A 24,643-nucleotide genomic window follows, 5' to 3' on the forward strand; every position below is an offset into this window, starting at 1 on the left:
TAAGGGAAACCCTTCAGGCAGAAGGAAAATGATACCATATGGAAATAAAGAGCTAAACAAGGGAATAAAGAGCACCAGAAATGATGACTCTGCATAAGCACATAAGATCTTTATTATTTAAATCTCATCAAAAGATAATCAACTGCTTAAAGAGCAACTTTAACAAGAGTGTACACAGAAGTAAATCATGACAAGAGCACCATAAAGACCAGAAGGGGGAAATGGAAGCACCCATTTTCCATCAAGTATTTACATTATACATGAGGTATGATATCACTGACAACAGACTGTGACAGCTCGAAAGGACACTGTCTTAAAGCAATCACTAAAATAACAAGGAATTATAGCTAATAAGCCAAAGAAGATAATATGAAAGCTAAAAATAATTCAAAAAAGTGCAGAAAAAAAGGAAAAAGGGATGATAAAGAGTTTGGAAAAACAGAATAAATCGCAAGATGTCAGATTTAAATTTATCTAATTAAGAAATACATTAAATGTAAAAGGCCGAAACAGTCCAGTTAAGAGACACTGTCAATGTGGATTAAAAAGCAAGCCCCATGGGTGCCTAGGTGGCTCTGTTGGTTAAGTAGCAGACTTCAGCTCAGGTCATGATCTCGTGGTCTGTACGCAAGCCTGCTTTGGATTCTGTGTTTTCCCCTCTCTCTGCCCCTCCCCTCCTCACACTCAGTCTCTCTCAAAAATTAACATTAAAAAAAAGATTAAAAAGCAAGCCCCAAATATATACTGCCTATAAGACATATATTTTTATTAACTAAATTATGAAATCTGCAAGTCACCATTTTATTTGCAACTACTAGTATGTTGTTTTTTCTGAGTATATTATTATTATTATTTTAATTTTAGTTTTTTATTGAAGTATAGTTGATACACAATGTCACATTAGCTACAAATGTACAACATAATGATTCAACAAGTCTATATGGTATGCTACGCTCACAAGTGTAGCTACCGTCCCTAACCAGATGCTGTAACAATACCATTGACTAGTTTTTCAATACTATACCTTTCATCCCTATGGCATTTTCATTCCATAACTAGAGGCCTGTACCTCCCACTCCCTTTCACCCATTTTACCCTTCCTCCCACCACCCAAGAAATACATTTTATTTATTTAAAAAAAATTTTTTTATGTCTTTATTTTATTCTGAGAGACAGACAGTGAGTGGGGGAGGGGCAGAGAGAGAGGGAGACAAAGAATCTGAAGCAGGCTCCAGGCTCTGAGCTGTGAGCGCAGAGCCTGACTTGGGGCTCGAACCCATGGACTGTGAGATCATGACCTGAGCTGAAGTCAGATGCTTAACCGACTGAGCCATCCAGGAGCCCCAAGAAATAAGTTTTAAATATAAAGCCACCAACAGGGAAAAAACCAGAAAGATGGGAAAAGATATAACACACTAACACTAATCAAAAGAAAGCTACAATGGCAAGTTTTAATCAAAATGGATTTCAAATAATATTTCAAAGAATATAAAATGACTTTTCTTTATCCCTGGCAATGATAAATGTTTTTTTTTAATTTATTTTTGAGAGACAGAGAGAGACAGTGCGAGCAGGGGAGGGTCAGAGAGAGAGGGAGACACAGAATCTGAAACAGACTCCAGGCTCTGAGCTGGCAGCACAGAGCCCGACGTGAGGCTCGAACCCACGAGGCTCGAACCCACGAACGTGAGATCATGACCTGAGCCAAAGCCGGACGTGAAATCATGACCTGAGCCAAAGCCGGACACTCAACCACCCAGGCGCCCCTCCCTGGTGATGATAAAGGGGGTAAATTCATGAAGAGGATATAACGAGCTTAAAAATACACTGAGCAAAAAGGTACAGAACTTCAAAGTCTACAACTACAGATGTAGATGTCAATGCCTGTCTCTCATTAATTGATAAATCAGACACAGAATCAATAAAAATATACAAGACCCAGACAATATGCCCAAACAACTTAGCCTAACTGACATTTAAAGAACATTCCATTCAACAACAGCTGAATATACATGCTTGTAAGTGCACACAGAACCTCACTAAGATGGACCATTTTTCAGGCCATAAAAAAGTCTCAATAAATTTAACCGGAGTCAGAAAGGCATATTCTCTGACCAGAATGTAATTAAAATAGAAATCGATAACAGAAAGATATCTGGAAACACCCCCAAATATTTAGAAATGAAATCACACACTTTAAATAGTTCATGGATGGGCTATCAAATAGCCCATCTCAAGAAATCACAGGGGTATTAGAAGGCATTGTGAATTGAATGAAAAAAACACAATGTATCAAAATCTGTGGGATGCAGCTAAAGAACTACTTAAGTGGAAATTTATAGCACTGCACCCCCATATCAGACAAAGTCTCAAATCAACGATCAGCTTCTACCTTAAAACAGAAAAAGAGCAAGTTAAACAACATAAACAGAAACTAATGAAATACAAAAGAGAAAAATAGAGAAAATCAATACCTAAAGCTCATTATTTATTGAAAAGATCGATAAAACTGATAATCCTCTAAGCGAACTGATCAAGGGGAAAAAAAGAGATCATGAAGGGAAGCTTCAAAGTAGAAAGATCCTGAGCTCACCTCCTCCCACAGACACTCTGAGGTGGCAACTGCATTTAGAGTGACTCTCCCTGAGGATGACCTAAAGATCAGTAGAACTCTTCCACATTAAAGACAAAAGGAAGAAGACATACTGAGAAGGGCGGAAGGGAAAGAGACACACAGCCTGGCGGTGAACCAAGTTGCCTGTGTGCTGAGCTGCAAGCGGGAGGGATTATCACACACGTGGAGGTCTTCCTGAGGAGCGAGGCGGTGCAAACCCTACATTGGGCACTCCCCACCCTAGGGCTCTGCACTGCAGAGAGAGGCCTCATAATATCTGGCTTTGCAAACCAGAGGGGCTTGACTCTAGGGGAGCAGGAAGGTTATAGTAGATGGAGACTTCACTATTAAAGGACCTACACAGAATCTCAATCACTCCAAGACCCAGTGCAGAGACAGTTTGGAAAGCATCTGAGCCATAGAAGACATTTACTGACTAATTTTAGGACACGTGCTGGAGGGACAGGGATCTGCAGGAACTTTCTGTGGGAACAGAAGCCATCAGTAGGTACCTTTTTTTTTCTGCCCTCCTTCAGCCTAGCTGGCCTGACACCAGAGAGAAAAAGTTCTAGCAGTATCTACACTACAGCAGTAGCAGTAGTGGCAGCACTATAACTGCTCACCCTTTTCCCACATTCCCCTCCGGACCTCCTCTGCCCAGCCTGTCCACCCTGGCAGGCACCCCTCTGAAGTGGCTTTTGCCCCACCACACCTGGTAGGCAGCCTCAGCTGGGATCTGTGATCTTCCAAAGCGACTCCTGCCCCAGGCAGAGGCAGGCCAACCCAACCACCAGTATCCCTCACAGGCTAGGCCTCTGAGCTAGCCAGGCAAAGCCCACCCACCAGCTTGCCTACAGCAGTTGCAGCCCAGACACAACAGGTGGATGTGTGCAGCCATACAGATGACACCCCAGAGTGATCCTGCTTGACCAGAGGGGACTGTACTTCTGGGCCCCAAAGGATACCTTCTACGTAAGGCCACCACCTTCAAGAGCATAAGATGTGGCTGAACTACCTAATATACAGGAACACAGGGAGACAGAAAATGAGACAGAGAAATATGTTTCAAAGAAAGAACAAGACTTCAGAAAAATGAACCAAATGAAACAGACAATCTACCTGACAAAGAGTTCAATGTAATGGTCATAGAGATGTTCACTGAACTTGGAAGACGAGCAGATGAATTCAGTGCATATTTCAACAAAGAGACAGAAAATACATAAAAAAGAACTAATCAGAGCTCAACAACTGTGATGAAACATACACTAGAGGGAATCCACAGCAGCTTGCAAGACACAGAATGGACCAGTCTAAGAAGAGACAAAGGGGCAGAAAAGTTATTTGAAGAAATAAGAGCTGAAAACTTCTCCAACCTGGGAGACGAAACAAGACATCCACATCCAGGAAGCACAGCCAGCCTCAGACAAGATGAAGAAGCCAAGGAGGTCCACACCAAGACACGTAATAATTAAAATGCCAAAAATTAAAGATATAGAGAGAATCTTAAAAGCAACAGGAGAAAAGCAACTAGTTAAGCACAAAGGAACATCTATAAGAATATCAGCTGACTTTTCAACAAAAACTGTAGGCTAAAAGGAAGTGACAATATATTTGATGAGCTAAAAGGAAGAAGGCTACAACCAAGGATATTCTACCAAGCAGAATTATCATTCAGAATTGAAGAAAACATAGTTTCCCAAACAAACAAAAGTTAAAAATAATTTACCACTAAACTGACTTTATAAAATATTAAAGGACTTAAGTGGAAAAAAAAGGCCATAATTAGAAGAAAATTATGAAAGAAAAAGACCTCACTGGTAAAAACAAACATATAGTAAAGGTAGTAGATTAGTCACTTATAAAGCTAGTGTAAACACAAAAGACAGTAATAATACAATCAACTATATCTATAATAACTAGTTATAAGACAAAATTTTTAAAAATGTAAAATATGACATCAAATACATAAAACATGGGGTAGGAGGGGAATAAAAATTAAGGCTTTTAAAAAAATGTGTCCAGGGCACCTGGGTGGCTCAGTCGGTTAAGCACCCAACTTCGGCTCAGGTCATGATCAGGTCATGATTTGTGGGTTCGAGCCCTGCGTTGGGTTCTGTGCTGACAGCTAGCTCAGAGCCTGGAGCCTGTCTTCAGATTCTGTGTCTCCCCCTCTCTCTGACCCTCCCCTGGCCCCGCTGTCTTTCTCTCTCTCTCTCTCTCTCTCTCTCTCAAAATTAAATAAAACATTAAGAAAAAAAAAATTTTTTAATGTGTCCAACCATCAACATAAAATAGACTGCTATATACATAAGATGTTATATACAAACCTCATGGTTACCACAAACCAAAAACCTACAGATATACAAAAAATAAAGAGGAAGAATTCCAAGCATAACAGTAAAGAAAATAATCAAATCACAAAGGAAGAGATCAAGAGAAGAACGGGGAATAACTACAAAAACAATAAGAAAACAAGAAACAAAATGCCAATAAGTACATACCTATCAATAATTACTTTAAATGTAAATATACTAAATGCTCCAATCAAAAAACAAAGGGTGACTGAATGGATGAAAACACCACCCATCAATATACTGCCTACAAGAGACTCACTTGAGACCTAAAGATAAATGCAATCTGAAAGTAAAGGGATGGAAAAGATAGTCCATGTAAATGGAAACCAGAAAGCTGAGATAGCAATATTTATGTAAGACAAAATTGACTATTTAAAATAAAGACTTTAACAAGACAAATAAGGGCATTACATAATGATCCCACAAGGGATTTAACTATTGTAAATACCCATGCACCCAACATAGGAGACCTAAACATATAAAGCAAATATTAACAAACATAAATGGAGAAACTAACAGTAATACATTAATAGAAGGGGGTTTTTAACACTGCATTTACGTCAACAGATAAATCACCCAAACCAAAAAGCAAGAAGGAATATGGCTTTGAATGACAAATTAGACAAGATGGACTTAATAGATATATACAGAACACTACCAAAAAACAGCAGAATACATATTCTTTTCAAGGGCATATGGAACATTCTCCAGGATAATTCATGTTAGGCCACAGTATCAATAAATTTAAGAAGACTAAAATCGTATCAAGCATCTTTCCAGACCACAATGGTATGAAACTAGAAATTCACTCCAAGAAAAAGACAGGAAAAAAAAAAACAAACATGTGGAGGCAAAATATGCTACTAAACAACCAATCATCCAACAAAAAAATCAAAGAAGAAATTTTATTAAAAAAATTTTTTTTAATGTTTATTTTTGTGAGAGAGGGAGCACACGCATGTGTGTGCATTGGAGAGGGGCAGAGAGAAAGAGAGAGAGGGAAGGAGACACAGAATCTGAAGCAGGCTCCAGGCTCTGAGCTGTCAGCACAGAGACTGACGTGGGGCTTAAAGTCATGAGCTGTGAGATCATGACCTGAGCTGAAGTGAAATACTTAACCAACTGAGCCACCTAGGTGCCCCACAAAGAGGAAGTTTAAAAAAAAAAAAAATTACCTTGAAAAAAAAAAATACCTTGAGACAAATGAAAATGGAAACGCAGTGTTCTAAAAATCTTTGTGACACAACAAAAGGAGTTATAAGAGGGAAGTTTATAACAATATAGTCTAACTCAACAAACAAGAAAAATCTCAAATAATTTAACTTTGACCTAGAGGAACCAGAAAAAGGATAACAAACAATATCCAAAGTTAGTAAAAGGAAGGAAATGATAACAAAGATCAGAGGAGAAATAAATTAAAGAGACTAAAAGAACAATAGAAAAGATCAATGAAACTAAGGGTTAGTTCTCTGAAAAAAACAAAAGTGACAAAACTGATAGCCAGAATGATCAAGAAAAACAAAGAGGACTCAAAGCCAGAAATGAAAGAGAAGTAATGAAATCAAATCAGTAAAAAAAAAAAAAAAAAAAACAAAACTCCCAACCAAAAAAAAGGCTCAGGATCAAATGGCTTCACAGGTGAATTCTATCAAACATTTAAAGAGCAGTTACAACTTCTTTCTCAAACTATAAAAAGAACAATAATAAGAGGAGGAGAAGGATGAGAAGAAATACTTCAAAATTAATTCTACCAACCCAGGATTACCCTGATACCAAAACAAAGACATCTCCAAAACAGAAAGCTAAAGGCCAGTGTCACCGATGAACATAGATGCAAAAATCCTCCACAAAATATTAACAAATTGCATTTAAAATTCATTAAAAAGATCACTCACCACAACCAAGTGGGACTTATTCTAGGGACAAAAGAATGGTTTAATTTCTGCAAACCTATCAATGTGACACACCACATTAACCAAATGAAGGATGAAACTCATATGATTATCAACAGATGCAGAAAAAGCACTTTGCAAATTAATGATAAAAACTCTTAATAAAGTGGGTACGGAGGGAACATAACTCACCATAATAAAGACCATCATATATGACAAACCCACAATTAACATCATGTGTCAAGCTTAATGGTGAGAAGCTAAAAGCGTTTCCTGCATGATCAGGAATAAGATAAAGGATGCATCTTTTGCTACTTTTATTCACCATAGTACTGGAAGTCTTGGCCACAGCAATCAGACAAGAAAAAAAAATAAAAGGCATCTGGAATGTTAAGGAAGAAGTAAAACTGTCACAATCTGCAAATAACACAATACTATATATAGAAAACCTCTAAGACTCCACAAAAAAAACCTGTGGGATCTAATAAATGAATTCTGTAAAGTTACAAGACACAAATATCCAAAAATCGGTTTCATTTCTGTATGGTAACAGGCAGAAAAAGAAATTAAGAAAAAAAATCCAATTTGCAATGAGGTCAAAAGGAGTTATCTAAGAATCAATTTAACCAAGGGGGTGAAAGACCTGTACTCTGAAAACTGTAAGACTGATGAAATTGAAGAGGACTCAAATAAATGCAGTTACACCACATTCATGGATTGGAAATATTTATATTGTTAAAATGTCTATCATACTATCCAAAGCTATCTACAGATTCAACACAATCCCTATCAAAATACTAATAACATTTTTCCACAGAACCAGAATAATGAAAAAAATTTATATGGAACCACAAAAGACTGCAAATAGCCAAGGCAATTTTAACAAAGAATAACAGAGGTGGAGGCTCAGACTCCCAGATCTCAAGCTATACTGCACAGTGCCACAGTACTTAAAACAGTATGGCACTAGAATTAAAAAAACAAAACAAAACAAAACAAAAACCCACCAGACACTAGATCAATGGAGCAAAACAGAGCCCAGAACTAAACCCACAATTATATGGTCAATTAATCTATGACAAAGAAGGCAAGAATATACAATGAGGAGAAGATAGTCTCTTCAATAAATTAGTTGGGAAAACTGGACATCTACATGCAAAAGAATGAAACCGGGCCAGTTTTTTAGATCATATACAAAACTAAACTCAAAATGGATTACATTAAGCCTTCTAAATCTAAGATCTGAAACCATAAAAGTCCTGAAAAAAACCAGACATCTTAGCATCTAAGACTGATGTCTTAGCAATATTTTTCAGATTTGTCTCCTCAGGCAAGAGCAGTAAAAGCAAAAATAAACATAGGGACTAACATCAATCTAAAAACTTTTGCACAGCAAAGGAAATCAAGAGAATGAATAGGCAACCTACTGAAGGGAGAAGATACCTGCAAATGATTGTCTGATAAAAGGTTAGTATCCAAAATATATAAAGAATTCATACAACTAGTACCAAAAAACTTTTTTTTTGATTTAACAAATGGGCAGAGGACATTTTTCCAAAAACAAAAAAACATACAAATGGCTAACAGACACACGAAAAGGTGCTCTACATCACTAAACATCAGGGAAATGCAACATAAATCAAAATCACAATGAGAGATCACCTCATGCATCTCAGAATGGCCAGGATCCAAAAAGAAACAAAAAAGTAATGACAAGGATTTGAAGAAAAAGGAAGGAACTTGAGCACCACTGATAGGAATGTAAACTGGTGCAGCTACCATGGAAAACCGTATACAGAGATTCCTCAAAAAATTAAAAACATAAATACCACATGATCTAGTAATTCTATCTCTGGGTATGGACCCAAAGAAAATGCAAACACTAATTTTATGCTTGTTGTTTGCTGCAGTATTATTTTCTGTCAACTATACTTCAATTAAAAAAAAAAAACCCAAGATGGGGTGCCTAGGTGGCTCAGTCCATTAAACTGACTCTTGATTTCAGTTCACATCGTGATCTCTCAGTTGTGAAATTGAGCCATGTGTCAGGCTCTGCACTGGGCATGGAGCCTGCTTTGGATTCTCTTTCCCTCTCTCTGCCCCTCCCCTACTCAGGCACACGTTCTATCTCCTCCTCTCTTTCAAAATATATAAACTTAAAAAAAAAACCCACACAACAAGATGACCTTCCGTCCAAAAAGACAACATAAATTACTAATATGAAAAGTGAGAGAGATAAGATCATTACAGATTCTACATACCTTAAAGATAAGAGAATATTATGATTAATTTTATGCCAATAAATTCAACAATTTAGATGACACAAATTCCTTCAAAGATAAAACTATCAAAGACAACACCAGAAATACAAATTCTGAATTTCTCTATATCTATTAAAGAAATCAAATGTGTTGTTAAAAACCTTTCCACATCAGAGGAATAAAGAAGAGAAGCTTGATTGGAAAAAAAAGAAAAAAACAAACAAAAAACAAAAAACAAACAAACAAACAAAAAAAACCTTTCCACATCAAAAACTCCAGGCTCAGTGAGTTTCACCAGTGAATTCTACAAACATTTAAGGAAAGTATCATACCAATTCTATTTAAACTTTTTTAAAAATAGTGGAGTATCTCCTAATTCATTCAGTATTACCTAGATACCAAAACCAGGCAGATATACAGGAAAAATACAGACCAATATCCTTCACGGAAATTGATGTAAATTTTTAAAGCAAAATTTTAGTAAACTGACTCTAGCAATAGATAAAATGGAAAATATATCAGAACCAAGTGCAGTTAATCCTAAGGATACAAGGTCGGTTTAACATTTGAAAACCAATTTAATTACCACATACCAAACTAAAAAACAAAAACCCTACAATCATCTCAATAGATGCAGAAGCAGTATTTAACAAAATCCAACATCTATTCCTAATTCTTGGCTAAATAACATAAATGCACTTACTAAATGCATTCTTTCTCCGTGCAATCTGGTTTCTATTCCACCATTTCACTAAATATGCCTTTGCCTAACTCACCAAGGTCTACTTTTGAAACACAATATGGCATGGTGATTAAGAGTGTGGACTCCGGGGGTGCCTGGGTGGCTCAGTCGGGTAAGCCTCCGACTTAGGCTCAGGTCAGATCTCACGTTCGTGGGTTCGAGCCCCGCATCGGGCTCTGTGCTGACAGCTAGCTCGGAGCCTGGAGCCTGCTTCCGGTTCTGAGTCTCTTCCTCTCTCTGCCCCTCCCCCTCTCATGCTCTGTCTCTCTCTGTATAAAAAATAAATAAAAAATTTTAAAAAAATTATAAAAAAAAGAGTGTGGACTCCGGAACTATACTACCTGGGTTCAAATTCTAGCTCTGTCCCTTACCAGGAGTGTGACCTTGAACAGTTCTAACTTCTCCATGCCTTTTTTCCCATATATAAAATTAGGATAGTAAGACTTCCTTATAGGGCATTAAGAGATGAACTGAGTTAATATATATATAAAGCACATATAAAATAGGGCATTGAATTTAGTAAGAACTATGTAAGTGTTAGTTATTATTACCTGTGGAAAATACCTACCTAGCCCTTAATCTCTGGTTCTTCTCAGATGATCACTCTGTCCAGTTGAGAAGCATTTCATCAGGTTAAACTAAATCTGAGTGCATTATGGGTGGTGAGGTCAAGGCAGACCTGGAATGTGAATCCTGGTTCAATCATTTACTGGCTAGGTGTCCTGGGGGCACATAACTTAACCTCTCTGGACCGCTTCTCTCATGTCTATAAGGGTAATAATACTTTACTTCTTCAGACTGTTGTGATGATTGTGTAGGTGTCCCTTTTCTTTTCTCAGTGTCCTGCTAAGGCCAGGCTTACTTTACCAGGATACCTTTTACCAGGATTTACCTTCCAACTGGACCTGTCTTAGGCCCAGGTTTTCCAGAAATCAACAATAAATGCTCTTCTCTGAAGAGGTCAATGGTGAAAGGTCAATCTTGTATTCACCCAGGACTTTAAGGGTACTGTCTGCTCAGAGGCCAGAATTACTTCTCAGGGTCAGGCAGGTGGCCTTTGAAGGCCCAAGAGTCTGATGGGAAGAACCTGGGCTCTAATGAGTTTATAACTGATCTATCTATTACCTGGTGATATTTCTGAAAGTCAGCTTTGGAATTTCTAATCTCTATTTGGGAGTTAATTACTACTTACAAAGCCAGTGGCTGCAAAAAATCTGTATTTTCACCTTCATATTTCACGAGAACTTTAATTCTTATTAAAATGCAATGTTCACACTTTAACATGCTCTCCACATCTGTGCACATCCATTTCTTGGTGTAGAGTGTGGCTCCATATGAGTTTTCCCCCCTCAATCAGCTGATTACCTGTATTTCTGGGTATATCTCTGGGGTCTTGAATCTGTGCCCCTGACCTGTATTTCTATTTTCAGGCTGGTTCCCTCAAACTTGAGGACTGTTTACAGTTCCCCATCCCTGTCATCAGTAGCTACATCTATTTTGCACTTCTCAAGTTTGTTTACTCCAGAATCATCTTTGTTAAGTCTGTCTTCTTTGTCCTCACATAGAAATGATTCCATTTTAGTAGTCTTTAGATACATCATTTCTCCCCTTGTGGCTGCTCTAATCCATTTTACAATAGGACAACAGCAATAACCTCCTTGCTGCCCTCCCCCTTTAGATCCATTCCACTCAGAGAACCTACTTATGTTATTTTGAACAGAGCAGTAATTTTTAATTCTATTTAAACCAAATGTTTTAAGACTTAAAGACACCACCACTGATCTCCACCGGAGGCCTTCATTTTCCAGCCCTCTGGATCCAGCCTCATCAATACCGTCATCTACATTTTCTCTCGTCACTGTGTACTCCCCAGTCCGAGGTCCTGATTCCAGAGCCCACAGGCTCTTAACCATCAAATGATACAGTATTTAAGGACATGGGCTGTAGGATCCTGGGTTAGAATATTCCACTTCTGATTAGCTGTGAACTTCTCTATGCCTCCAGCTTTATGTGGAAAGCAAGACAATTACAGCACCAACAACAGTACCAACTGGCCTCAGCTGTTGCCAGGACTGAGCTAACCTATGAAAAGCTCCATCAGGCGCACAGTAAGCACTGAAAAAGCATGAGCTTTTACCACTGTCCTACTATTACTGCCTCCTAACAAGAGACCGAGGGTCTGGCACATACTAGGTGGTCCTATATATAGTGAATATCCATTCTTGCCCCTTAATTTATTGAAAACACCAGTGAAAGAGATTTTAAGCTAGGAATTTGACCTACCTTTAAATCTGAGTTGGCTGCAAATTTCTGTCCAATTAAAGCCGCATTTCCTCCTACATAGTGCTGTAAGATAGTTCAAATTATTAGACAATATTTTAGCATAACTATGTTACTCAAGTTTAATAATTTTTAAATTTATTGAATTCATAGTTCATTTTTTTCCAAAAAATTTGAGGCTACTTATAACAATGCCACACAGATGAGGTTGATAAGATCATTAACCTCACAGTTTAACCAACACAACGAAGTACAAGCAAAGGTGAAAAAAACCCAAATATACCAACCATGAAAATCAGTGTAACTGCTGTAACTGTGGATCAAATCTGGCCTTGAGCTTCCAGGAAGCCAGAACAGATAAAGGAAATATGAAAAATGTGGACAGATCTTATCTTCTACACTACAGCCCTACTAAAATGAATGCACGATCGTGTCATTCTCCTAAAAATCAGTCAATAGATACTACAATGAACGAAAATCCAACTCCTGAGTGAGGCACACAGGCCTTTCGTTATCTGCACCCCCCTCCCTCCTCTCCTGCCCCTCTCTCCCACACCATGCTGGCAACTGAGTCTGCCTTCCTAGGTCTTTGTGCTTTTAGTACACGCTGCTTCCTTTGTTCAGGATGCCTGCCCCTTCTCGGGCACTGGTAAATACCCAATTACTTCTCAAGAATCAGCTGCACTCACGTCTTCTGCCATGTTTTCTGTCCCCCTTACCCCACTGCCACCTGAGCCTCCACAGCCCCGCTCCCAGACAGGATTACAGATCCCTGGCTGCCCCTATACTCAAACCTCCACTCCAGCCCTGGTCCGTTCGGGCTACTCTCATCTGGGTACATGACTAGCTCCCTCAGGGCAGGACTGGCTTCTTATAATAAGCGTTCAGTGAATGTCTGTTGCTCAGTTTCAAGAAAGATGTGTTAGAAAACACAAAGCTGAAGGGTGGCTTGGTTAAGCATCAACTTCAGCTCAGGTCAGGATCTCGTAGTTCATGAGTTCAAGCCCCACATCAGGTTCTGTGCTGACCCCTCAGAGCCTGGAGCCTGCTTCAGACTCTGTCTCCCTTTCTCTCTGCCCCTCCCCCAACTTGTACTCTGTCTCTCTTTCTCAAAAATAAACATTAAAATATTAAAAAAACAAACACAAAAACAAAAGCAAAGGCCTTCCTGGGAGCAAATCTAAGGGTAACAGGCCTTAACACAGAACAATGTCTCCTAAACACCACCTCCCTCAGCAGCAGACCTGGCGATAGAGATTAGACAACTCAAGGCTGATATTCCAGGGGCGCCTGGGTGGCTCAGTCGGTTAAGCCTCTGGCTTCAGCTCAGGTCATGATCTCATGGTTCATGGATTTGAGCCCCACGTCGGGCTCTATGCTAACAGCTAGCTCAGAGCCTGGAGCTGTCTTCGAATTCTGTGTCTCCCTCTCTCTCTGACCCTCTCTTATTTGCACTGTCTCTCTGTCTCTCAAAAATAAATAAAACACATTAAAAAAAAAAAGGCTGATACTCCATGTTGCCAAGGATGGATCCATGTGCTTTGGACACCCAACAGGTAGGAGTTAAGACTGATGCTTTACTGGGGAAACTGAAAAGCCTCATCAAGAGTCTTGCCTGGAAGGGATGCCACCGTCTCACCTTCTAGTCCTCAGTCACATGCAGAGGCACAGACTAAACAAACAATTCTAGATTCAAGACATCCCTTTCATCCTAAGCTTTGTGTTGACCAATTTCCAGATTCAGGTAAACAGTAACAGCTTCCTGTAAGTAAATTTAAAGCTCTCTGTAATATATAGGCTAAAATTTGGTCTTTTTACATGTTAGTATTAATTTTTATCTGACAGTGATGGCCAAAAGAATTTATTAAAAATCTTGGGGGAAAATATTAAGATTCTATGAAGTGGATTTTAGATTTGTCATATAATAGTTATTAACTGCTGTTTTATCAATGTGCCTTACAGTTTAAAGGAGTCTGAAAAGACTCCAAATTAAGTGTCACTCTGGTGGAAGGTAAATAATACATTTTAGGTTTCATAATTTTAACAAATAACTTAGACAATCAAAAAGCTAGGTGAAGTTTTTGTGGGGGGAAAAATGTGTTTTTTGTTTTTTTTTTTTGCATTATGAAACAAAAGGCAGAGTCAAGGCCAAAGAGAATAGAAATTGAATTAGTGATTTAAATACTATAGTCATAAAGGCTTTTAGCAGCACACCTATCATGGTGTTATAACTATCAAGATTCGCTCATAAGAGATCAGAATCTCATTACTGAGCTCAGCTGTAAAAATGATCGTAGCTGACATTTTAACAGCTTGCTGTCCTTTTTACAAACTCAGCTGGGTAACACCCATGCCCTCTTCTAATGTCCAAATGGGAAGCTTCAAAAGAAAAAAGCAAAAAACAAAAAACCTTTAAAACCTTAAGAGTTTTCAAAATAAAAGTGGTCATAAAGATAGGACTGTGAAAGGTACCAATTACAAATGGCATTAAGAGCTCCCCTAGCAAGAACCATGTCCAGATTGGGTGACTGGCCAAGGGAAGATTTTAGGTAAGAAGTACTGGGGATGGAGAGGTGCTAAAATAAACAATCAATATTCAGCCTCAGGCGGTGAGAGGGCACACGCAGCAGCAGGTATGTTGGGGTGAGAGCCTGAGGTCTCTGGGCCCACCACTGCCTCTTACTCCATGTGAACCTCAAGAAAGTATCTGGACCACGTGGGCCCTCTAAGCTCTCTCCATCTCGGACAGGCTCTACCCTGCAGACTGGGGGTTCTCAAAACAAAGTTCTCAGAACAACAGCATCAGTGTAACTAGGATACTTCCCAGAAGGGAAGAAAATTCTTGGGTCCCCTCCTACATCTACTGAGTCAGAAACTCTGGGAGTGGAGCCCAGGAAACTGTTTCATTACCCCCTCCAAATGATTCTGTGTTTCAGGTCTGAGACCATTGAGCTAGACTAGCAATTCTCAACCAGTTTGCTTCCCTAACCCTGGAAACAGCTGACCATGTCTGGAGACATTTTTAACTGTCACACCCTGAAGGAGGGGAGTGCTACTGTCCTCCAATGGGTAGATGGCAGAGGTGCTCACAACAGCTCACAACGTGCAGGACAGCCCCTACAACAAAGAATTATCCAACCCTAAGTGTCAGTAACGCCGAAGTAAGGAGCCTGGAACACTAGGGCAGAGGTGAGGATCCAGCTCTCCCTTGCGATGCAAAAGCTACAACCTGTTCTCTGTGCATCTGGCCTTATTCTGCTGAGGAGGCGCTCAGTCATATTATAATTACTCCACGTTATCAGCCACAAACAATACCCAAACAAGTTAAGAGGTAGGTATCTTTCCCACCTTAAACTTGGGTAATATGAAAAAAGGGCAATTTAATAGATGAACCGGAACCAAACTCTTAGTAACTATGCTTCATAAATGTTGGCTGAATTGAACCGACTGGAAACAGTGGAGTTACTGGAAGTTCAGATATACAGTCCTACAAACAGGAAAATGCAGCAGAACTGGATTCCCAACAATCACCCTTGGGAGAGAATGAAGGAAAAGTTTATCAGTTGCTTCTAAGAACCATACAAAAAGGTATCTTTTCCCCCCTTCTCTTAATTTACTGCTGGTGAACCAAACAGACCTGGGCTCCTGGGAGCTCTGATGCAATCTGGGCGATGTGATGGAAAGCTTCCTTATCACTGAAGAAGCGCTCAGCTGCTGCTCCTTCCCCCATGAAGTGCATGAAAGTTTCTTCCAGATCGTTCCTTGAATGCAGGATGGTGTGATCTTTCCCATTCCCAGGACTCAGACCAAGCGCCTGCAAGAGCTTCACTCCTGAGAGCACTACATCCACACAGGCATTGACTCTGGAAGGAAGGAGGAAAAGAGACAGCGTGAAAGAAAAAACCAGAAGCACCAGGGCAGCTAGTCTGCATTTAACAACCTAGAAATGTTTCCAGGAACTGTATTTAAACAGAAAAACAAATGAAGTGGATCTGAAAACCTTAACTGGAAGTACACAGAAGGCGGCAGAAGGAAGTATGCCAGAATATTTCTTAGGATCGGAAAACAGGATTCTTTTCAAGAGGTTTGCAAATCTTTAGAAGCTACAAAGAGAAGACAAGTGCTCAGCATTTTAGAACAAAGATATCACGATGACACAAATACAGCATTTCTAAGAAAATGCTGACAGAGCCAAACTGTCTGTATTCATACTGGCTTTGTGACTTGGGCAAATCAAATTTCTGTGTCTCAATTTCCTCATTCACAGAATGGTGTAATATGGGTATTTAACTTATAGAGCTGTTTTAAAGATTAAGACAATATATGCTTAGGAACACTGCTTAGTGCAAAGTAAGCAAAATGTAAGTTTTGGTCAAAAGTCAAGTATCAGACAGCTTCCTTCCAAAGACACATTCGGAAGGTGGTAAGACACTAAACACCTAAATGTCTAAATACTCCCAGCTGAAACTCTTTAAAGAGTTAAGTGCTGCTTTAAAGACAGGCACACCTGCAGTCTTGTAACAACTCATCACTTGGCAGGGGTTCACCGGACCAATCCATGACCTTAAAGGGCTCGTAAGAAACCAATGCTGCATCACCTGGTTGGCTCTACAGACTCAAATTATAAAGCACTATGGTTGTCTGGCATGGCGTCTCTCCCATGTGTGCACAAAAAAGTTCTGGCTTATATTTTTAATGTTACTTTACTAACAGCCATCCCTTAAAAGAGAAGAGTCAAATAATTTGGGTAGCTAGATGAGGACCCCCTGCCCCCCACCCCACAGTCACCTTTATTCCTGCCTCTGCCTATTGGGGATGTCATTCTTGCCAATGGGGCTAAATGACTGAACAGGCAGCTCATAAGCCTCTGAGAGGACCCAGGCCCACAGCAGGCCAACAAATAGCTCCTGGTGAAAAGGGGGCTGGGCTTCCAGGTGAAATCCAAGCAGCTTCGGAACCAGAAAGTATAATCATCAATAAAGAAGGCCCAAAGGATTGGACTCTAATGTGGAATATACCTACAATGTTTCCTTTCTAGTCTCTTAAGAAAAAAATCTCTAGATCTGGAAATTAACCAAGTCATTAATGGTGGTAACCTCTAAGAGAAATGGGATTGGGTAAGGCAGAGGACTTTCATTTTTCACTAGATTTGTTTCTAATTTTTATAGGGATGTATTACTTTTATAATTGAAAAACAATATAATTTTTTAAAAGTTCATATGTAGACTAGACAGAAGGTTTACAACAGGCAAGTTTGTACCTCCTAGTGATACAAACTGACTACACCCTCATCATAAGGAGGCTTTATTTTTCCCCTACAGATCCCATGCTTTAAATTCCACCTCATACATGGTGTTCTTTATTTCTACTGGATGCAACATTATATGTCTAAAGGGAAGACTCTTAATAGGAATACTATCCCTGGCTCTCAGATTCAAGTAGGTTCCCTAGTTTCAGACAGTGCAAGTTTGGATAGTGAGAGACCCTATTTCCACCAAAGAGTGATATCTAGAAAATGTATCCCAATGGATTTGGGTACTGAGATTGGAGAATGAAAGTCCAGACACTGAGGGATGCCCATATTTGAAGACAGCGACTTCCACAAGTACATTACCTTTATATCCATATCATACCTATGGATATCCATAGAATACCGGATACTCTTGAACAGAGTTTGATTTTTTTTTTTAGTATTTATTTATTTTTGAGAGACAGACAGAGACAGAGTGCAAGCAGGAGAGGGGCAGAGAGAGAGGAAGACACAATCCGAAGCAGGCTACAGGCTCTGAGCTAGCTGTCAGCACAGAGCCCAATGTGGGGCTCGGCTTGAACTCACAAACCGTGAGATCTTGACCTGAGCTGAAGTCGGACGCTTAACACACTGAGCCACCCAGGCGCCCCAAGTTTGATTCTTTAAATTGGAACAATATTCAGCATATTTTGCAACACAAGACAAAACCTAACAGAATTTTGATTTAAAAAAAATATAACTACCATAGGAACATTTTCCACCCCGCAACTTAATCATGCCATGAATACTAAGGGGGAAAAATCTTATAGAAGGAAAACATGTTATTCAGTAGCTTTTAGTAATAAAAAGATCACTGAGCATCTGTGCCAGACACCAAACTAGTAAGTACTTCTCCATGTGCTTTCTAGTTACCCTTTAACCAGAGCAAAAATCTGCCTCTGCACTTACCTCAATTCAACAACATTTGAAAATGTAAACAAGCACATTTCCTACATTGCTTTATTATTGGGAAACTCAAGAGAGGGAGGGAGCAAAAGAACCACAAAATTATGCTCATTTGACTTTAGAGAGAATTTCACAGTTGAGTAAGAAAGGTATAAAAGATTATAATGTGAATTTGGATGAAAGGAAGACACAGACGAAATAACTGGAAAATAAAGCAAGGCCACAGATACTGAACATCCGAACAAGAGGAAGGGCTACAAGGGCAGGGGAGCCTGAACTTCCAGAAGCTTTTTTTTGGAGGGGGGGGGGCACAGTTCCCCTTCTAGACTGTAAGTTCTTTAAAGGCAAGATGGTGGTTCTCATCACCTCCTTTCTGGTTCATTATCTGTAAAATGTTTCCTTAGGTTCTTCCTAGCTTTCACCATATACCTGAGATATTTACAATAGGCAATCATAACCACCAGATGCAGAAGTGCGGAGAAGAGAAATCCAAAGGGGCAGGGGCAGTGGTCCCTGGGCTGAACTCTGGATGGTGCTCTGGGCAGAGAGAGAAGGCTGGCACTTCTGAAGCAATGCATGTAAGGGAGACATTTTCAGAGAAATCACACCACTTTGCAAAACGCAGTACGATAGGCAAGTAGTCACCACTGCTTTCAGCTGAGAAAAGCTGAGGCTGGAGGCTAACATTCCAAAGGTCACAAATGGAGGAACCTAATTTCAAACCCAGATTTATCTGATACTGAAGCCCTTGCAGGCAGCGTGCACAAGCATAGATGCAGATGAAGGGATTACCTTTATGTCTGGATGCAGTAAGAATGTGGATCTAGTTAGAATGGAGAGTTGAACAGAGGAGTGGAGTAAGACAGGCTTCAAAGGTCAGGGGAAAGCCAGGTATTGGGGAATGAACACTAGGTTCATGATTCACCCCAATGGGTCTCAGGCACCAGAATCCGATTTTGGAGCAGAGGAGGGGGCACATTTTAGGAAGGTATGGTATTGTGCTCGCTACTGACCTTGGAACTCCTCCTATCCACTTTTTCTCTGGGTCCTTTCCACCAGCCCCATGGGCTGGTGCGTCCCAGAATTCCACCCTTGCCATTTTCCTTCCTTTCTTGCTCTCTTCCAGGACGATCCTATCCAGTCTCTGACCTCAACCTAACTACTGGCATTTCCAAAGCCTGCAAGCCTGCTCCTCAATAATGCTCCTAAACTTCAGCCTCCCTGTCAGCTGAGGACTCGGCTTCATTTGAAATCCCACAAGCAGGTACAATGCCCCTCCTCTGAAATCCAACCTGTTACCTTTCAACACAAACGTGTTCCCTTTTCTTAATCTCTTATAGCAATAATGTGGCATGAACATGGTTGGAGCCAGAACCAGCTTACCTTGTGACTCTGGTACTGGATGACAATAAGGTTATAAAATACCCAATGCTAAAAACGTGTAGTTTTGGACTGCCTTTCTTTACCACACTCAACCTGTTAACAAATCTCACGTTTACTATCACTGCCAATGAAAAAAGACTCTTCTGGGGCGCCTGGGTGGCTCAGTCGGTTAAGCATCCAGCTTCGACTCAGGTCATGATCTCATGGTTTGTGGGTTCAAACCCTGCATTGGGTTCTGTGCTGACAGCTCAGAGCCTGGAGCCTGCTTCAGATTCTGTGTGTGTCTCTCTCTCCAACCCTTCCCTGCTTGCACTGTTTCTCTCTGTCTCTCAAAAATGAATAAAAACCACACACACACAAAAAAGAGACTTTTCTATCCCTTCATCCAGACCCTACAACGGCCTCTTAACTAAGGTCAGGATGTCAAGACTTTCCTTCTTACGAAACACACTAAACTGTGTGAATGTGTGTGTTCTCCTGAGAAGTCAAAGTACAACACCGCCTCCCCCAAATGAAAGTCTAGTACAAGTACTGCAACTTCTCTCGCCTGCTCCTTGCACATCACCATCTTTAGGGCTAAAACCCTTTCGGGTAATGAAAAATGTTACCAACGGATGTCTGTTACTCACAAAAATGATGTGAAACTGTCAATCGGGTTAGAGCCATGGCTCAAAACCCACCCTCTACATTCCTACCAGTTATTCTCAGCAAAGAACTTAGTCTTATTTACCTGTTTATAAACCTTTACTGCTCTCCCACCACCTACCCTGATATCATAGGTCCTTCACAGCATCATTTACTAACCTCTCTCTACTATAAGGTCCTTGCCCTCAAAATGGCCAATTTGCTGTTCCCAAACTGTGTACTTCACATTTGGTTCTCTCAGCTTTGGTTGACGTATTCCCCCACCCTTGTGCGGAGAAATCCCATTTCTTCTCCAGCGCCTACCCCATGCAGTCATGATAGCAGAATATATTTTCCCAAGACGGCCACAAGATGTTCCATTGCACATTCTTTTTTACAATGTGATGTTGATACTCCTCCCATCAAGATGTGCTCTAAGTCCCATCCCTTTGAAACCAGCTGGACCCAGGGCTGTGGCAGAAGTTACGCTAGGTACTTTTAAGATTTGGTCGTAAAAGGCATTAAGGCTTGTGCCTGGTCGTCTTGGGACATTCTGTCTCCTTACCCTGCTATGAGGAAGCTACGGAGATGGAGAGAACGCCTACCCAGGAGAAAACGCCAGCTGAGGCTGCAGCTGACAACCACAATTAACCTTCAAGAGGATTCCAGTCCCAGGCCCCACCTGACTGAAGCGGCGTGACACCGCAAGTGAGAACTGCCTAGCAGAGCCGAACTGAACTCAGAACCAGAAAAGATAATAAAACAACCATGTTTTAAGCTACCAAGTTTGGGGGGGGGGGGAATCTGTGATTCACCCATAGTAAATGTAACATTACCTTCTCAGATGGAGCATTTTCTAAAACCTCATCCTGAGAAGAATTAGTAATCCTTTAGGACAAAAGGCTATCTTGTTTTTAGCACTAGTTCTGCAAAGCACTTTAGATAATTGTTACAGACAGTGCTGTGTGCCCCTGTCCCCCACCAATTCGTATGTTGACGCACTAAACACATATGTGACTGTTTTTGGAGATAGAAACTATTCAACCTAAGAGGGCTGAAGTCCATATAAGAGGAAGAGACACCAGGGGTGTGCATGCACAGAGGAAAGGCCATATGGATACACGGTGAGAAGGGGGGCAAGTTAGGAAAAGAGGACTCACTAGAAGCCAATTTTGCCAGCACCTCACCTTGACCTGAGACTATCAGCATCTAGAGCTGTGGGAAAATAAATTTCTATTGCTTAAGCCACTCAGCCTGCGGTATTCTGTTATGGCAGCCTGAGCACTCACAATGAATGTATCTCTCTTCAACAAATGAGGGTGGGATCTTGCTTCACCCATTTCTGTATCCTCAGAACCTAGCCCAGACCTGACACATACCATGTAGGTGATGCTTTTTGTTGAATGTGCACAAAACCGGGGAGGACAATTAAGCAGCTGATAAGGAAATTGATGAAAGGGCCTGAACTTGAAAGAAGAGGTAAATGGGAACACATCCCAAGAAACAATATACTGATATTAAAAATATATCTATATGCTAGCTGACTTTTGAGTGCTCTTTACAGCAGACACCATGCCAGATTACACGATTATTTTGTCTAACCTTCAGGATAACTTTGCTCTACTTTAGCCTTCCCCCACACTCACGAAACCCAGCAGAGCACTTCACAGACGGCCTGCTTTCCTATGAGGCTTTAATGGTGAAGGCAAGATATTTAAGTCGAACACAGCCAGGGTTTAAAGTTAGTGTGAAGAGAATACGTTTTTGGAGAGGAACACAAAGAAAGGAGGCACTGAGTTGGGAGAACTCTATATATGCCATTTCGCTGAAGTCAGGGGAAGAAGAGAGTTTCAAGAAGAGAATCTCTTTAGGCGCTAAAGCCTGGAAGACTGCAGAGAGTTGGAAATGAAAACTAAAAAAAGGGCAGCTGAACTAGCAAATCAACAAGTCACCAGTGAGTTTTTTGAGAGAGTAGTTTCAGTAGACCGGTGGTCTCCCGAACGTTCAGGAAGGGAAAACAAGGGAAATAAAGTCGGCAGTTAATGGCAGCGACCACGCCACTCACTATAGAAGTTCAGAAGCAGGAGAATAAGCGTCTTTAAGAAGCAGGTGTTTTTGACCGCGAAAAGGCAGAAGAGCTGAAACAGGAATGAAGGAGACTGGAACATGAGGGTGTCAGGCTGCGCGGGATTTGCAAGAGGCTATTAGGCGGGTCCTACCGAGACGAGAGAGGGACGCAGAGGCTAGCCGAGAGCAAAAAGCAGTCTGGTGAGTCCTTGCAGCAGCGACGAACGGGGCTCGTCCCAGACGTCCGACGCTTCTCGTCAAGGAGCCGGCGTGGACACCAGCGCCGAGGGGCCTCCCGCGGACATCTGGGGACCCTTGTTTCCGCGCAGCTCGACCTCCCAGCTCCCCAGCCGCCCGAACTCCGCCAAGGTGGCCCCAGGAGGCCCGGAGCGCCCGCACCTCCTTGGAGAGACCCAGAGCCGCAGGCCCCGCAGGCACTCACCCCACGGCCACGCGGCGCCAACGCCGGGCCGGCCGTACAATGAGCGCGTCCCAGGCGGCCGCCAAGCGGCCCTCAGGGGAGCTGGGTCCCGAGGGCGCGGGCGCCAGCTGGAGCGAGCTCCACAGCGAGCGCAGCGCCGAGCCGGGCAGCTGCGGCTCCAGCAGGAGGACACAGCCCACCGCCAGCGCCAAGAAGCCGGCGTACGCAGAGCCGCGCCACAGCGCCATGGGGACCGAGGCGCCGCAGCCGCCAGCCAGCTCCTTTCCCGGCCCGCGCCTCTTCCGTCTCAGCGTACGCCGACGTCCGCACGCGCCACGTCACCGCGGTGCGCCGTGGTCCCCGGGGGCGGGCTGGGAGCCGGGCTCCGCCCCCCTCCTCCGGTCTGGACTCTGGCGCTGGGGGGCGCGGTTGCGGGGCCCTGCTGGAGGTTGGACAAAGGCCCGAAAGCGGAGCCGGGCGCCGCGCGCCGCCGCAGAGCTCCAGACCGGACCCCAAACCCGAGGGGCGAGGGCACGTTTGTTTTTCCAATACGACGGACGGACGGATTATGAAGAAGCGGGCCCAGCTCACGTTAACCTCTGAGCCTATCAGTGTCCCCATTTGAGCAGCGCCTGCAGTTGCCTGGAGGGGAACCAGTTACACTCCCGCTCTTTTTTTTTTTTTAATGTTTTATTTATTTTTTAGGGAGACAGAGACAGCATGAGCAGGGGAGGAGCAGAGAGAGAGGGAGAGAGAGAGAGACAGAGAGAGAGAGACAGAGAGAGAGAGACAGAGAGAGAGAGAGAGACAGAGAGAGACACGCAGAATCCGAAGACAGACTCCAGGCTCTGGGCTTGCTGTCAGCACAGAGCCGGACGCGAGGCTTGAACCCACCAACCATGAGATCATGACCTGAGCCAAAGTCGGACGCTTAACCGACTGAGCCACCCAAGCGTCCCCCACCCCCTTTTAAGCCTTCCCTCCGCATGTGTGTCCATCCTCCACCGCTGATTTAACGCTTCCTCTCTGTCCCGGGGGAAATTAGTTCAGACGGCAGCAGCGCCGCAGCAAGCCCCTGGGGCACGCGTGGCAGGGAGAGTCTGCTCCTTTAGAGGGTAGCCGAGGCCTCCGGCCACTCGAGGCCCATGCCAAGACTGAGGAGCCGGCAGTGACCCTCCTCGAGGGATGCTCACATTCAAGCCTTCAGATAACCCTCTGGAGGGCGCTGTTCCCTTTAACAATAACAGAAAAATGCACAAATGCACACAGTGCAGTGTTAGGGAAGTTACGGACTTGGGTTAAGAAACACTGGTTTCTCCTCTTTTCCCTTGGTGATAAGGCTTCAACCCAGGTAGGCCCTATTTCCCTCTTTGGGACCCTCGCTGTCCGAGCCCACGTTGGAACCTGTGAAGCTAGGCTTGTTGTCAGCTCATTCTCAGTGGCCACCATATGCCTTCTGGTCTTCTTCCTTGGCCTGTTTTCATTTTTTTTTCCACTTCTGCTGGCTCCTGACCTTGGCTTTGTGTCTGAGTTTCCACTCTGCCTCTGACCTTGGACTTGGCAATGAAACTTAATTTCCCTAGCTTTGATCTTGGGCGATAGGGTTTATTCCCCCGCATCCCCCACCCCCTATCCCCCACATCACCCACACTTCCAGATCCTGGCCATCTACCTTCCCCTAGCTAACCCCACCCAGCCCAACTGATTGTAGCAGCATTTACAAAGGAGATGTTCACACAGGAAGAGATTTGGGCTGCCATGGAAAAGAAAGCCAAGGAGCCTGTAAGATTTATGTGGAGCCACAAAACT

At 42.1% G+C, this 24,643-nt stretch overlaps 1 protein-coding gene across 4 annotated transcripts in view; it reads right to left on the reverse strand.

Moving 5' to 3' along the window:
* The window catches only part of ADPGK (ADP dependent glucokinase), a 33,925-nt gene extending 10,781 nt beyond the window's left edge, over positions 1-23,144 (reverse strand). For 2 of the 4 annotated variants that reach the window (XM_029950613.1, XM_029950612.1), the window contains exons 1-3: positions 22,856-23,144; positions 15,781-16,006; positions 12,147-12,209 (exon numbers count right to left, since the gene is read on the reverse strand). In XM_029950613.1, the coding sequence (XP_029806473.1) occupies positions 12,147-12,209; positions 15,781-16,006; positions 22,856-23,082 (516 nt within the window). In that variant the 5' untranslated portion in view covers positions 23,083-23,144. Of the gene's footprint in view, positions 1-12,146; positions 12,210-15,780; positions 16,007-22,565; positions 22,783-22,855 lie in introns of those variants that run through there. The other 2 variants (XM_029950614.1, XM_029950615.1) reach the window with 2 other exon arrangements.
* Positions 23,145-24,643: the final 1,499 nt, after the last annotated feature.

This window comes from Suricata suricatta, chromosome 9 (assembly GCF_006229205.1).
Source record: "Suricata suricatta isolate VVHF042 chromosome 9, meerkat_22Aug2017_6uvM2_HiC, whole genome shotgun sequence".
Classification (NCBI taxonomy): Eukaryota; Metazoa; Chordata; class Mammalia; order Carnivora; family Herpestidae; genus Suricata; species Suricata suricatta.